Source organism: Rhinolophus sinicus, linkage group LG10 (genome assembly GCF_036562045.2).
Source record: "Rhinolophus sinicus isolate RSC01 linkage group LG10, ASM3656204v1, whole genome shotgun sequence".
Taxonomy (NCBI): Eukaryota; Metazoa; Chordata; class Mammalia; order Chiroptera; family Rhinolophidae; genus Rhinolophus; species Rhinolophus sinicus.
The window spans coordinates 5,933,216-5,944,796 of NC_133759.1; the positions used below are offsets into that span (position 1 = coordinate 5,933,216).

Sequence of the window (11,581 nt, forward strand, 5' to 3'; positions counted from 1 at the left end):
GCTCACTGTCAAGCAATCTTCCCAGAGTGGTCACCTCACACCCTTACTCATTTTCTCTCTCCCTCCTATCCCCAGGCAGGGAGGCCCTGCCCAGGGAATCTAACGATTGAAGACCTCTCTATCATAAGGAATTGTTCTCATCCACAACTCACCTCCAAGAGAGTACTCAGTGCTTGACACCTATCGAGACAGCCCATCGCCAGCTCCCATCCTGTCATTGTCCAGATCTAACCACCACAGCTGGAGACTCCAGCCCAGTGGGCAGCTGGGAGACCAAAAGGACACACAGATGTACCATTCACAGCCACAGCCCTAGGGCCTGGGTGGCATGGGACACTCCACAGCCATGGAGACTTGTGTGCGGGTAGAGCTTCAGCCCCTCAGTGAGCAGCCAGGGACGGGTCCCCATCTTGCCCAGCAGCCCATTTTTTTCATGTTAACGGCACTAATGAGAACTATCCCCAACTTTGGGCTATAATTCCCCCCATCCAGTCTTTTCATTCATTTTGTTTATTTCACTTTTTTCTCCAATAATTTCTGGACATACCAGTACAAGTATAAGTGGAGTTGCTGGGGAGGCAGTCTTGCCACCCCGACTTCACCAAGCCACATGATCCATAAGCTCCTCTGGGATGGTAGAGAGGGAAAGAAGGCATTCCAGTGCGAGGAGCAAGCACAAATGTCACACACAGGACTCCTACTCGTGAGCGCCCCAGTGCCTGAGGTCCCTGCGACCTAGTCAGCTGAGAGAGTCCAGGAGTTCCCAGCCCCCGCTCCTACTCTGAAGGACAAATCCAGGCTTCTAGGCTGAGAAGAGCTCACGGCTGAATCCTTTTGCGGTAAAGGTAGGCGTTGCTCACCTGGTTCATGATGACCAAGCTGGTAATGACAGGGCATAGCACAGCCAGGTACCAGACCCCACCAGTGACTGTGGCAGTGAACCAGAGTGAGCACATGCCCAACAAGAGGCTGGCACTACCCAGAAGGTAGCCCACTAGCCCTGAAGTGGCATGGTACAGCTTGAGCTTAGCCAGGGGCCATCGGGGCAGCAGTTTGGGGTAGAGCAGCCCAACCCCACCTGAGCACTGCAGCCCCGCCCACAACACAGCTAGCAGCCCTGCGCGTCCATGCCACGTGGCCAGGTGGGCTTTGCCAAGCTGTTCCTTGTGGAGGACGACAAGGCCCAGGCCCAGCAGCGCGCACAGCAGAGCCAGCAGCTGCAGTACCCAGTGGCAGCGTGCTCGGCCTTTCCGCGAGAGGGAGCGCAGCAGCGAACTCTCAGGAGAGAACACCAGCAGTGCTTCAGTCATCAGGAAAGAGAACTGGGGAGACAGGGATGGGAAACTAGTGAGAGCGCTGCCCAGCAAAAGGGAAGAGGGATTTAGACACCCGTCAATCGGGGCAGATTTCCTTCCATTCTCTCCCCACTGACAAAAGTACCCATTTGGTGTGGCAGGACTGGAGAACTCCATCTGGGACAGCACATCCATCCCAAGTAACCAGCAAGAGGTACCCCTCTGTGTTTCTTCCTAGGTGCTGTTCTGAAATGTCATCTCTGCCGTTACCCAGTAAACCCAAGGTTTGAGATGTGGCACTGATAAATGATTCATAAGTTTTGTTTCCCCAAACGGGGTTGGATACAGTTTCTTGGCAGAGCTGGCCAAGCGGGTGCACTGTGTCAGGGAAAATTAGAGGCATCACTATAAGTTAAGGTAAAAAGGTACACAGGTACACCCAAATGCATTTTCTATGCTTCCTGCCTAGAGGTAGGTGAAGCCCCATTTTGTGCTTAACAAACCCTACCCATTTGCCCTGGGTCTGAATACTCTGGTTCAAGTCTGGGATATAAACCATGGGCAGGAATTGAAGCATTCAACTCCTCCAATCCCCCATCCCATCCCTCCAAACAGATATTAAGTGACCAGAAGGATTCAGAGGCTGCCAGGGCCACCAGCCATACTTATGCTCCCTCCCACCCTGAGAGCTGGCCAGGCCCACTACTTACAGCCAGAGACATAAGCAGGGGGTGCCAGGAGAACAGACCTGGAATGAGAAAAGGAGGCCTTGTGAGGCGGAGGCAAGGAGAGCCCAGCCATACCAATACCTACAGGCTGAAGAAAATGAGCAGTCCATTGCCCAGAAAAGTGGAGCATCAAAATAAGGAAAGAAACACCAGGTACTTTGGTGGTTTGCCAAGGTGGCAGAGCCCCTACATTCATCTACTCCACCCCACTTATCCCTCCAGCATAGCATGCCCCTCAGCCAGCCAGGCCTTTCCCACGAGTCAGGCCCACGACTTCCTATTGCCCCTACTCCCCAGGAAAAGTGGCACTTTCCTTCCTAGAAGTTAACTATGAATTATACTTACTGGAGCCAGGCCTGGCAAGCACAGCCACAAAGATGGTGAAACCCAGGGCCACAAGGTGGGCGGCAGCCCCAGAAGCAGTGCGCAGAGCTCGGTAGATATGCGACTCGGTCTCCACAGAAAGGGCCATGGTCAACCAGGCCGGTGGCTGCAGCCTGCAAGCATAGTAGAGTGAGCAAGGGTCTCAGATGCCCGCAGTCCACTCCTCTCACTGGAGCAAGGGTTGCAGGGCAGGAATGCCACGCTCTTCCAAGAAGCTTAGGTAGGAAGGGACAGTACCAAGACAGGCACCAGGAATAGTCGAGGACCGGAGGCCTGTCAGCGTGTACCTACATCTGAACTGGCACTGATCACTGGCCCACCTTCCAGGTAGGATGCGCAAAGCTGTGTAATAGACTACAAATCCCAGCGTGCACCACGCCGTCGCCGGGCGGGAGCGCCAGCTGGGAGGGCAGGAAGCACTTCGGGAACGGTAGTTTCCAGCTGCGACCAAATCGCAGCCTGAATCACTTCGCGCGCAGCCTTCTCACGTGCCGCTGGCATGCTGCCCCTACACGCTAGGGATTCGCCTGCCTCACCCGCAGCGCCGACCCGACACAGTGGTTTCCTCCTGAGAAAGCGGGATACCCGAGGCCCTGCAGTGCGCGCCGCCGCTCCGTTGCGGAACCGCTTCACTTCCGGGTGTGCAGTCTACCCACCCGGGACTTCCTGGGACGAGCCCCCTCCGCAGCCACACCAATGAGTCGTGCTGCGCAGGCGCTGTTGAGCAGACGGCTTCATGGTTGTGTGATTGCGCAGGCGTGGTCGACCGGCAGCCGAGGCCTCCGAGCTCTTTCTGAAAGGTTTTCCCAGGGGTAGGGGCACCAGGAGCTATGGCCCCGGGTCCCGCTAGCGCCATGGGCAGCGGCTGCCGCATCGAATGCATATTCTTCAGCGAGTTCCATCCCACGCTGGGACCCAAGATCACATATCAGGTGTCATCTGGGCTCTCGGGGCTGGGGGCGGGGAGGGGGGGGGATAGGGAAGCTCTCCGGAGCTCAGCCCGCTTGCCTGGAAGTAGTGGATCCCCACCCCCGCGCTGCACGCAGGCCTGCCACTCCTTCATTCGCGGAGAATCGTGAATCGTGAGGGTACTCAGACCGAAGTCCCAGGCTCCCAGTGTGGCGGGGCAAACATCACATAGGCAATGATTGTGGGAAATCGGGCTGTGGGAACCCAGGCGAGGTGTCAGGTCCCACGAGAAGTGGGAGTGGGTGATCCACTACTATCCCTGGATGCATAGGAATTTAAATGTGGGAGGAGAGAGTGTACCAGGTAGAGGGAACAGCATATGCAAAAGCCAGGAGGCAAATGAGAACATAGCGTGTGTTTGGAAACACAAAGGAATGGTAGGCCTGGGTGGATGGGAGAGAGGAAAAATGCTGGAGAAGAAGGCTTAGGCTTGGGGCTTTTACTTTTACTGAGCTTAGTCCCAACGTCCACTAAGAAGCCTCTTGCACTCCCTTCCCCAGGTTCCTGAGGACTTCATCTCTCGGGAGCTCTTTGACACGGTCCAGGTGTACATCATCACCAAGCCAGAGCTGCAGAACAAGCTCATCACCGTGTGAGGCCCTAGCTGGGGGAGTTCCTGGGAGGAGTGGACAGGCTTAGGGGTGAGAGGAGCCTGACCCTGTTCCCACCTATCTTCCTATCCAGCACAGCCATGGAGAAGAAACTGATCGGCTGCCCTGTGTGCATTGAGCACAAGAAATACAGCCGCAATGCCCTGCTCTTCAACCTGGGCTTCGTGTGTGACGCCCAGGCCAAAACCTGTGCCCTCGAGCCCATCGTCAAAAAGCTGGCTGGCTATCTGACCACACTGGAGGTTTGCAACACGATGGGCTTGGGTGGATGGGGAAAGTGGTCACATATCTCCAAAGCCCTCCAGACCTAGGAATCTGCCAGGGCAGAATGCCAGTCCTGGAGGGGGGCACACCATACTGTCCATGCTCCATCCAGCTAGAGAGCAGCTTCGTGTCCACGGAGGAGAGCAAGCAGAAGTTGGTACCCATCATGACCATCTTGCTGGAGGAGCTAAATGCGTCAGGCCGGTGCACTCTGCCCATTGGTATGGCCCAGTCTCTGCAAGGACAGTGGAGGGGTTGAGGAGGGATGGGAAAGTGACAGGGGAAGGTGAGCCCAGCCAAGGACAAGACTCATGAACAAATTTGTGACCAGGAAATACCCATGAGCTGAGCTGATGGTGTCCAGTGTATGACAGGGATGGGGCCGGGGGAGGGGCTAGCAGAGCTACCCAGCTCTGCTCTTTCGGCATGTTTCTTCTTCCCCTCACTGGACCTCAGTCTCTCACTCCATAAAGGGGAAGATTGGACCTACCCACATCTACCTGCCTGCCCCAGGGGTTGCTGGGAGGACTGGATGGAAATCGAGGGCCTCTTGGAAGAAATGGCACTGAGAATATGGGTGGGCCCCTGCAGATGAGTCCAACACCATCCACTTGAAGGTCATTGAGCAGCGGCCTGACCCTCCTGTGGCCCAGGAGTATGATGTGCCTGTCTTTACCAAGGACAAGGAGGATTTCTTCAACGCACAGTGGGACCTCACCACACAACAGGTGTGCTAGCTCTCCCTGGGTCTCATCACCTGGGGCTGGCAACAGCCCTGGCTCACCCCACCCCTCCTGACCCTGCCCTGTCCTGCCCAGATCTTGCCCTACATTGATGGTTTCCGCCACGTCCAGAAGATCTCAGCTGAGGCAGACGTGGAGCTCAACCTGGTGCGCATTGCCATCCAGAACCTGCTGTGAGTGGGGCGACAGTGAAACCCAGGACAGGGTCGCCAGCCAGGGAGGAGCCCAAGGGCCCTGAGTATGGGGTCTGGGAAGACATGGCTGAGCACAACTATCTCCCCCAGGTACTACGGTGTTGTGACACTCGTGTCCATCCTCCAGGTAGGTGAGTCTGGGGTGTGGTTATGTGGAGACTGGATCACATGGCTGGGCCAGACGAGCTATTCAGACTTCCAAGCCCTCACTCAGGCCCCTGTGCCTCTCCTGCTGCCCTCCAGTACTCCAATGTGTACTGCCCGACACCCAAAGTCCAGGACCTGGTAGATGACAAGTCCCTGCAGGAAGCATGTCTATCCTACGTGACCAAACAAGGTAGTAGTGGGCTCTGGGGGAGGCCATCTCAGGGAGGGCAGGGCCACCTGAAGAGCTGACCCCTGGTGCCCACAGGGCACAAGAGGGCCAGTCTCCGGGATGTGTTCCAGCTGTACTGCAGCCTGAGTCCTGGCACTACTGTGAGAGACCTCATTGGCCGCCACCCCCAGCAGCTGCAGCGTGTTGATGAACGGTCAGAAGGGGTGCATGGGTTTGCCTGAGGGCAGATATACTCCCCTGTCTCTCCGAAGTCCTGGGTTAGAGAGGAAGCAGGAGATTTCCAGTGAGCAGAATCATGTGTCACTGCTAGTTCCAGGCAGGCTTCCTCGAGGTGATGGCTTTGGAGGCCAGTCTGGTCACCGAGATAAAATTGGAGGGGAGGTTGCAGGAAAGGGTTGGTCTGGCTGGGAGGAGGCCTGGCCGGGGCATCACCTGTCTCTCCCTCGACCTGCACCCCAGGAAGCTGATCCAGTTTGGGCTCATGAAGAACCTCATCCGGAGACTACAGAAGTACCCTGTGCGGGTATCTCGGGAGGAGCGGAGCCACCCTGCCCGCCTTTACACAGGCTGCCATAGCTATGATGAGATCTGCTGCAAGACAGGTAGAGGCAGACAGGATAGTTGAGATGGGGTTAAGGCGGGGTGGCCAAGCCAAGGGTGTTGAGCTCACTTCCACCATCCCACCCAGGCATGAGCTACCGTGAGCTGGATGAACGGCTGGAAAATGACCCCAACATCATCATCTGCTGGAAGTGAAGCTAGTGGGGGCTGGACCCAGACACGACTGCATCTACTCTCCCGCTAAGCACTGCCTGGTGCATGAGGGCTAGACCAGCAGACTAGGCCATTCTGTCTCAAGGTTGACCCTCACTTCTGTAAATAAAGTCATCTATTTCAGTCTACCTTTATTGAGTACCACCTCAGCCGGCCACCAGAGAACCAGCAATGAATGGAATAGCCATGGTCCTGGCGCCCTGGTGCGCCATCTGGTGGGCAGGGCTGGCAATGAACAATTAAAATCTGAATCTGGAGGCTGTGATGAGAATTGGGGTGGGAGCTAGGGTTGCTCTAGATTAGATGGGCAAGGAAGGCCTCGTTGAGGTGACTTAAACTGAGCCCTGAAAGAGGAAGAGTATTCCAGGCATAGGGAATAGATGCAGAAGCCCTGAAGCAAAACCCACTTTGGGATGTATGAGGAACCCAAGGGAGGCCCGTGGGGCAGAAACATTGGAAGCAAGGGGGAGGGGCAAGAAACAAAGTTCAGAGATAGAAGGAGCAAGAGCCGATACTGCAGAGCTGCTAGCAGGCTGCTCTGGACGGAGAATTTTGAGGGCCAGAGAGGCAGCCAGGGAGCCACCCTCATGCGAAGGGATAATGTCTCAATGTACACCTTCAAAAGATTCTTTGCTGCTCAGGAGTGGAAGTGGGTCTAGTAAAAGGGCTCAGCAGTGACCTCCTGCGAGGTGATGGCAGCCTAGACTAGGATGGAGAGAAGTTGTGGGCCATTGGCAGTATTTCGGGGGTCCAGCCAACAGGCGGATCTGGAGCGAGGAAGCCCCGCAGAGGAGCAGTGGTGGGCCGGGGAAGAACGGCTGCTGGAAGAGTTGGTGGAGGGCGGGGCGATTCGGCCTCCGTCCAAAGAGAGAGCCTAGGCGCCAGGAGTCTCGCACTCGGGAGACCGGTGAGCCGCAGCTGGTTGTGAGGGACGAAGCTCCAGGAGTCGGAAAAGAGTTGCTACCCTCGCGGGGCGAACCGGGTAGCGCCGATCCGGCGGCGGGCAGGGGCGGACTCAAACGATATTGCGCAAGCGCCGAGCTAGCCGTTTCCATGGCGGCGAGTACTCACGCGTCCCAACCGCTCTGCAACTCTCGGGTCCCAGACTTTCGCCCCGCGTAACGCCGTTGTCCTCGAGCGTGTCGGCACCCCCACCTCTCAGCGCCGGCCGCTGCCCGGAGTCAGCCGAAGCCCGCCTTTCCGCTCTCTGTCCCCGGCCCCGACATGGGTGACGTGGAGCTGCTGCTGCCGGGAGAGGCTGATGTGGTGGTGCGGGGACTGCGCAGCTTCCCGCTGCGCGACATAGGCTCCGGAGGGTGAGGCAGCTGGATCGAGGGTCGAGCGGAGTCAGGCAGTCAGTCCTGGAGTGGGGGAGTCCTGACAGTGGGGCCAGGGGTTGCCCAGTGTGGAGGGGCCCGCAGGTGGGGAGGTAAAGCTATCTGAAATTGATGTATATGGCACTGAGCCACCTCTGGGGTCTCAGGACCAGGTTAAGCTTCAATGGAACCCAGCCCCCACCCCATTCAATACTGTACACATGTCCACCTAAATGTATGCACACACTCCTCTGGGGCAGGTGGAACCAGCAGCATGAGAACCTGGAGAAGCTGAACATGCAGGCCATCCTGGATGCCACCGCCAGCCAGGGCGAGCCCATCCAGGAGCTGCTGGTCACACACAGGAAGGTAGGCTGGGGTCACTGGCAGGGTTCCTGCCTTCCCCGCACCCTACCACTCTACCCCTCAGGAATATCCTGGGTGCCTGCTCTTCCCTCTAGCTGGTACACCTGTCCTCCCCAAAGAAGGAGGAAGAGTGTGTTACACCTTAGATTTTGCACCCCTGGCAAGCCAGGCCGGGTGCAGAGCATGGCTGACGAGGGAGATACTCATGGACCCTAGAATAGCGTAGGCTGCAGGGGAAGGGACCAAGTTCTAAAGACATTCCTGAATGGACTATCAGGCTGGAGGGGACCCCACTGAAGGGCGGGTGGAACTTTGGCATGGAAGGAGGCAGCCTTCCCAATATGAGACAGAGGGAGTTAGAAACTGGGATTCGCTTGGTTGGAACATGAGGCTGGAGGTGGCATCAGTAGATGACCTGAAGTATTACTTGACAGAAGAGTTCCCCTGAAAGGAAAAGGTGGAGCCCCCTACTGGGAGGTGGGGTAGGAGGTAGGAATGGGGCACTGGGTGAGAGTGAGGCCAAGGCATACAAGAACATTGGTAGGCCAGAGGACAGGGACAAAAGGGAGGGCATGAGCAGGAGGGCAGAGGGATACCTGGATGGGGTAGCAGCGGATAAGGGCACATGTACAGGGGGAGCAAGGCAGCATGGAGAGAAGGCAAGGGCCAGTCACAGGGAGCATAGGAGATGCCCCCACAGAGATGTCGGGGGCAGCAGGAAATGAAGGTCAAGGTGCAGGAGAGAAGGTGAGAAGGTACTCATGGAGCACAGGAGAGTCTAAGGGCGCCGGGGAGTTTGAGGAGAGCTGGGATGGGCTGAGCCAGGGATGGGAGGGTTGCCAGGCCAAGGTAGGCCCACCTCATCCCTGTCCTTCACCCCGCCCCAAAGATCCCAACGCTGGTGGAGGAGCTCATTGCGGTGGAGATGTGGAAGCAGAAGGTGTTCCCTGTGCTGTGCAGGCTGGAGGACTTCGAGCCCCAGAACACTTTCCCCATATACATGGTGGTGAGCTGGACCCCTGCGTCATACCCCGCCCACCCCTTCAGAGAGCCCTGGACTAGAGAGGGGAGTGGTAGCCCCTGTCCCTCCGTCAGCATCCTCAGACCCTGTTCTCTTTATCTGCCAGGTACACCATGAGGCCTCCATCATCAACCTCCTGGAGACAGTGTTCTTCCACAAGGTGAGCCGCCAGTCCTGCCCACCACGGGCTACTGCCCCAGGCCAGGGCCTGGCGGCAAGAGGGGTGTATCTGTGGGGAGGGGCATCAGAGACAGAATGTTTCCCCTCTGCCTACCCCCAGGAGGTGTGTGAGTCGGCAGAGGACACGGTCTTGGACCTGGTGGACTACTGCCACCGCAAACTGACTCTGTTGGTGGCCCGGAGTGGCCGTGGAGGCCCCCCTGAGAAGGAGGAGTCCCAGTACAGCACCCCCATGCAGGTGGGCTGAGGTTCCCTGGGGTTGGCAAGGGCTAGACCCAGGCTCCCCCAGCCACGAGCACATGTGCTCCCCAGGAGCTGCAGAAGCAGGCAGAGCTGATGGAATTTGAGATCACACTGAAGGCGCTCTCCGTGCTGCGCTACATCACAGATTGCGTGGACAGGTGTGCTGGCCTGCCCGGCCTAGGATCTGCAGTGGAGGGCTGGGAGCCTGGGCCTGTCGCCTCTGCTCACCTCTCTCTACCCTCGCCCCTAGCCTTTCTCTGAGCACCCTGAGCCACATGCTCAGCACCCACAACCTGCCCTGCCTCCTGGTGGAACTGCTGGAGCACAGTCCCTGGAGCCGGCGGGAAGGAGGTAAGAGCCTCCTCCCCCTGCCTAAGCCCCAGCTCACTGCTTCCAGGACAGCCTCCAGGATTGATGGGAGTTGGCAGTTTGAACACAGGCAGACAAACTCTGCCCCCTAGCCCACAGAGGATACCAGGATGCCATACCCAGAGTGGGCCTCGACCTGGGCTCTGCAGCAGGCAAGGCCCATGTGTCCACTACTGAGGCTTCACCATGCTCTGGAGCAAGCAGCATCACAATCTGGTCAAGACCTGTGCCAGGCAGTGGTCTGTTCCCCAACCCACACAACCACTCACTCAAGGAGCATGCAACGCCTGCACCCAATATGCTGGTTCCTCTCCCCCCCCAGGCAAGCTGCAGCAATTTGAGGGTGGCCGTTGGCAGACAGTGGCCCCCTCAGAACAGCAAAAGCTGAGCAAATTGGATGGGCAGGTGTGGATTGCCCTGTACAACCTGCTGCTGAGCCCGGAGGCCCGAGCCCGCTACTGCCTCACAAGCTTCGTCAAGGGACAGCTACTCAAGGTGGGGAACGCCTCCCATACTGTCCCCACAGCCCTAGCACTGTCTCAGCCCATCACTGCTGTTTATCTTTGCCCATCTCGCTCAGCCCCAGTCCTGTTTCCAGACCTTGGGCCTCAGGTAACACAGCTGCTAGTGGGACGTGGGCCCTGCAGGAACCCTCAGCCCAGCCTAGGCCTTCTCTGTCCTTTGACCCTCTGGTCAGCACCACTTCACACTGGCTTCTCCTTGACACCCTTTCAGCTTCGGGCCTTCCTCACAGACACACTGCTGGACCAGCTGCCCAACCTGGCAGACCTACAGGGATTCCTGGCCCAGCTGGCCCTGGCTGAACCCCAGCCCCCTAAGAAGGATCTGGTGTTAGAGCAGGTAGGTACTAGGCAGTTATTTGCTCAGGACCACTGCCCACTTTGCCAGCTCCTCCCTGCCACTCTCTACTTCCTTCCCCCAGATCCCAGAAATTTGGGAGCGCCTACAGCAAGAGAACAGAGGTAAGTGGCAGGCTATTGCCAAGCATCAGCTGCAGCATGTATTCAGCCCCTCAGAGCAGGACCTGCGGCTGCAAGCACGAAGGTGAGGCCTGCTGAGCTGAGGTGTGGGAGGGATGCAGAAGGCATGGACGTGGGCAGGGGTGCTCCTGTGCCCCCACCCATGAGGCGCAACCAGCCCTCCCTGACCCTTTTCCCAGGTGGGCTGAGACCTACAGGCTGGATGTGCTAGAGGCAGTGGCTCCAGAGCGGCCCCGCTGTGCCTACTGCAGTGCGGAGGCCTCAAAGCGCTGTTCACGGTGCCAGAATGAGTGGTATTGCTGCAGGTGAGGGTCTCCTGGGACCTTAGCAGGTCCCTAAGCCACACTTCCACATCCTCCACAAGCGCTGCATCCTCACAGGCCCACTTGCCTGCAGGGAGTGCCAAGTCAAGCACTGGGCGAAGCATGGAAAGGCTTGTGTCCTGGCAGCCCAAGGTGACAGAGCAAAGTGAAGACTGCAGCTCCGGAAGGCGGGCCGCCCATTCCTTACAACCCAGCTAGAATGTGCCCCTGAACCTCAGCATTTCCGCCTGCCTTCTGCAAGAGCCCCAGTTTCCCAGGTGGTGAGCCCAGCAGGCGGTGTGGAGCTGCTGCCCCATCTTCCCCAGCAAAGCGCTCCCTGCTTCCTGCCGCACCCAGCGGGTAGGCTTAGGGCGCTGTCTCAGCTGGGGCAGGAGGCCTCAGGGGAGGAGGGACAAGGGCGGGGGCCGGATGTGGGGACCCTCTTCCTCTTGCACAGTAAAGCTGGCTTCCAGAAACACGCCTG

The 11,581-nt window shown here is 58.0% G+C and overlaps 3 protein-coding genes across 6 annotated transcripts; 2 read left to right on the forward strand and 1 right to left on the reverse strand.

Annotated features, from left to right (window-relative positions):
• Positions 1-487: 487 nt before the first annotated feature.
• CYB561D2 (cytochrome b561 family member D2) lies at positions 488-3,074 on the reverse strand. 3 transcript variants are annotated; one of them, XM_074312297.1, is made up of 4 exons: positions 2,944-3,074; positions 2,369-2,520; positions 2,006-2,043; positions 488-1,322 (listed from the first exon to the last, which is right to left on the reverse strand). In XM_074312297.1, exons 2-4 carry the CDS (start codon positions 2,493-2,495, stop codon positions 819-821), a joined length of 669 nt encoding a protein of 222 aa, XP_074168398.1. In that variant the 5' UTR covers positions 2,496-2,520; positions 2,944-3,074; the 3' UTR covers positions 488-818. The 3 variants fall into 3 exon arrangements, with proteins under 3 accessions (XP_074168398.1, XP_019579329.1, XP_019579331.1); XM_019723770.2 differs by having other exon boundaries at positions 2,699-3,036; XM_019723772.2 differs by lacking the exon at positions 2,944-3,074 and adding an exon at positions 2,728-2,858 and having other exon boundaries at positions 682-1,322.
• Positions 3,075-3,127: 53 nt separating this feature from the next.
• NPRL2 (NPR2 like, GATOR1 complex subunit) lies at positions 3,128-6,427 on the forward strand. 2 transcript variants are annotated; one of them, XM_074312289.1, is made up of 11 exons: positions 3,128-3,339; positions 3,877-3,968; positions 4,061-4,229; positions 4,364-4,472; positions 4,843-4,979; positions 5,070-5,167; positions 5,279-5,319; positions 5,403-5,525; positions 5,601-5,718; positions 5,985-6,127; positions 6,214-6,427. In XM_074312289.1, exons 1-11 carry the CDS (start codon positions 3,238-3,240, stop codon positions 6,279-6,281), a joined length of 1,200 nt encoding a protein of 399 aa, XP_074168390.1. In that variant the 5' UTR covers positions 3,128-3,237; the 3' UTR covers positions 6,282-6,427. The 2 variants fall into 2 exon arrangements, with proteins under 2 accessions (XP_074168390.1, XP_019579324.1); XM_019723765.2 differs by having other exon boundaries at positions 3,129-3,339; positions 5,279-5,315; positions 5,432-5,525.
• Positions 6,428-7,352: 925 nt separating this feature from the next.
• Positions 7,353-11,575, forward strand: ZMYND10 (zinc finger MYND-type containing 10). Its single transcript, XM_019723764.2, has 12 exons — positions 7,353-7,615; positions 7,876-7,984; positions 8,871-8,987; positions 9,109-9,162; positions 9,283-9,420; positions 9,495-9,583; positions 9,676-9,776; positions 10,117-10,289; positions 10,530-10,655; positions 10,738-10,859; positions 10,975-11,100; positions 11,192-11,575. The coding sequence occupies exons 1-12, from the start codon at positions 7,524-7,526 to the stop codon at positions 11,265-11,267; spliced, it is 1,323 nt and encodes a 440-aa protein (XP_019579323.2). The 5' UTR covers positions 7,353-7,523; the 3' UTR covers positions 11,268-11,575.
• The last annotated feature ends 6 nt before the right edge of the window (positions 11,576-11,581 follow it).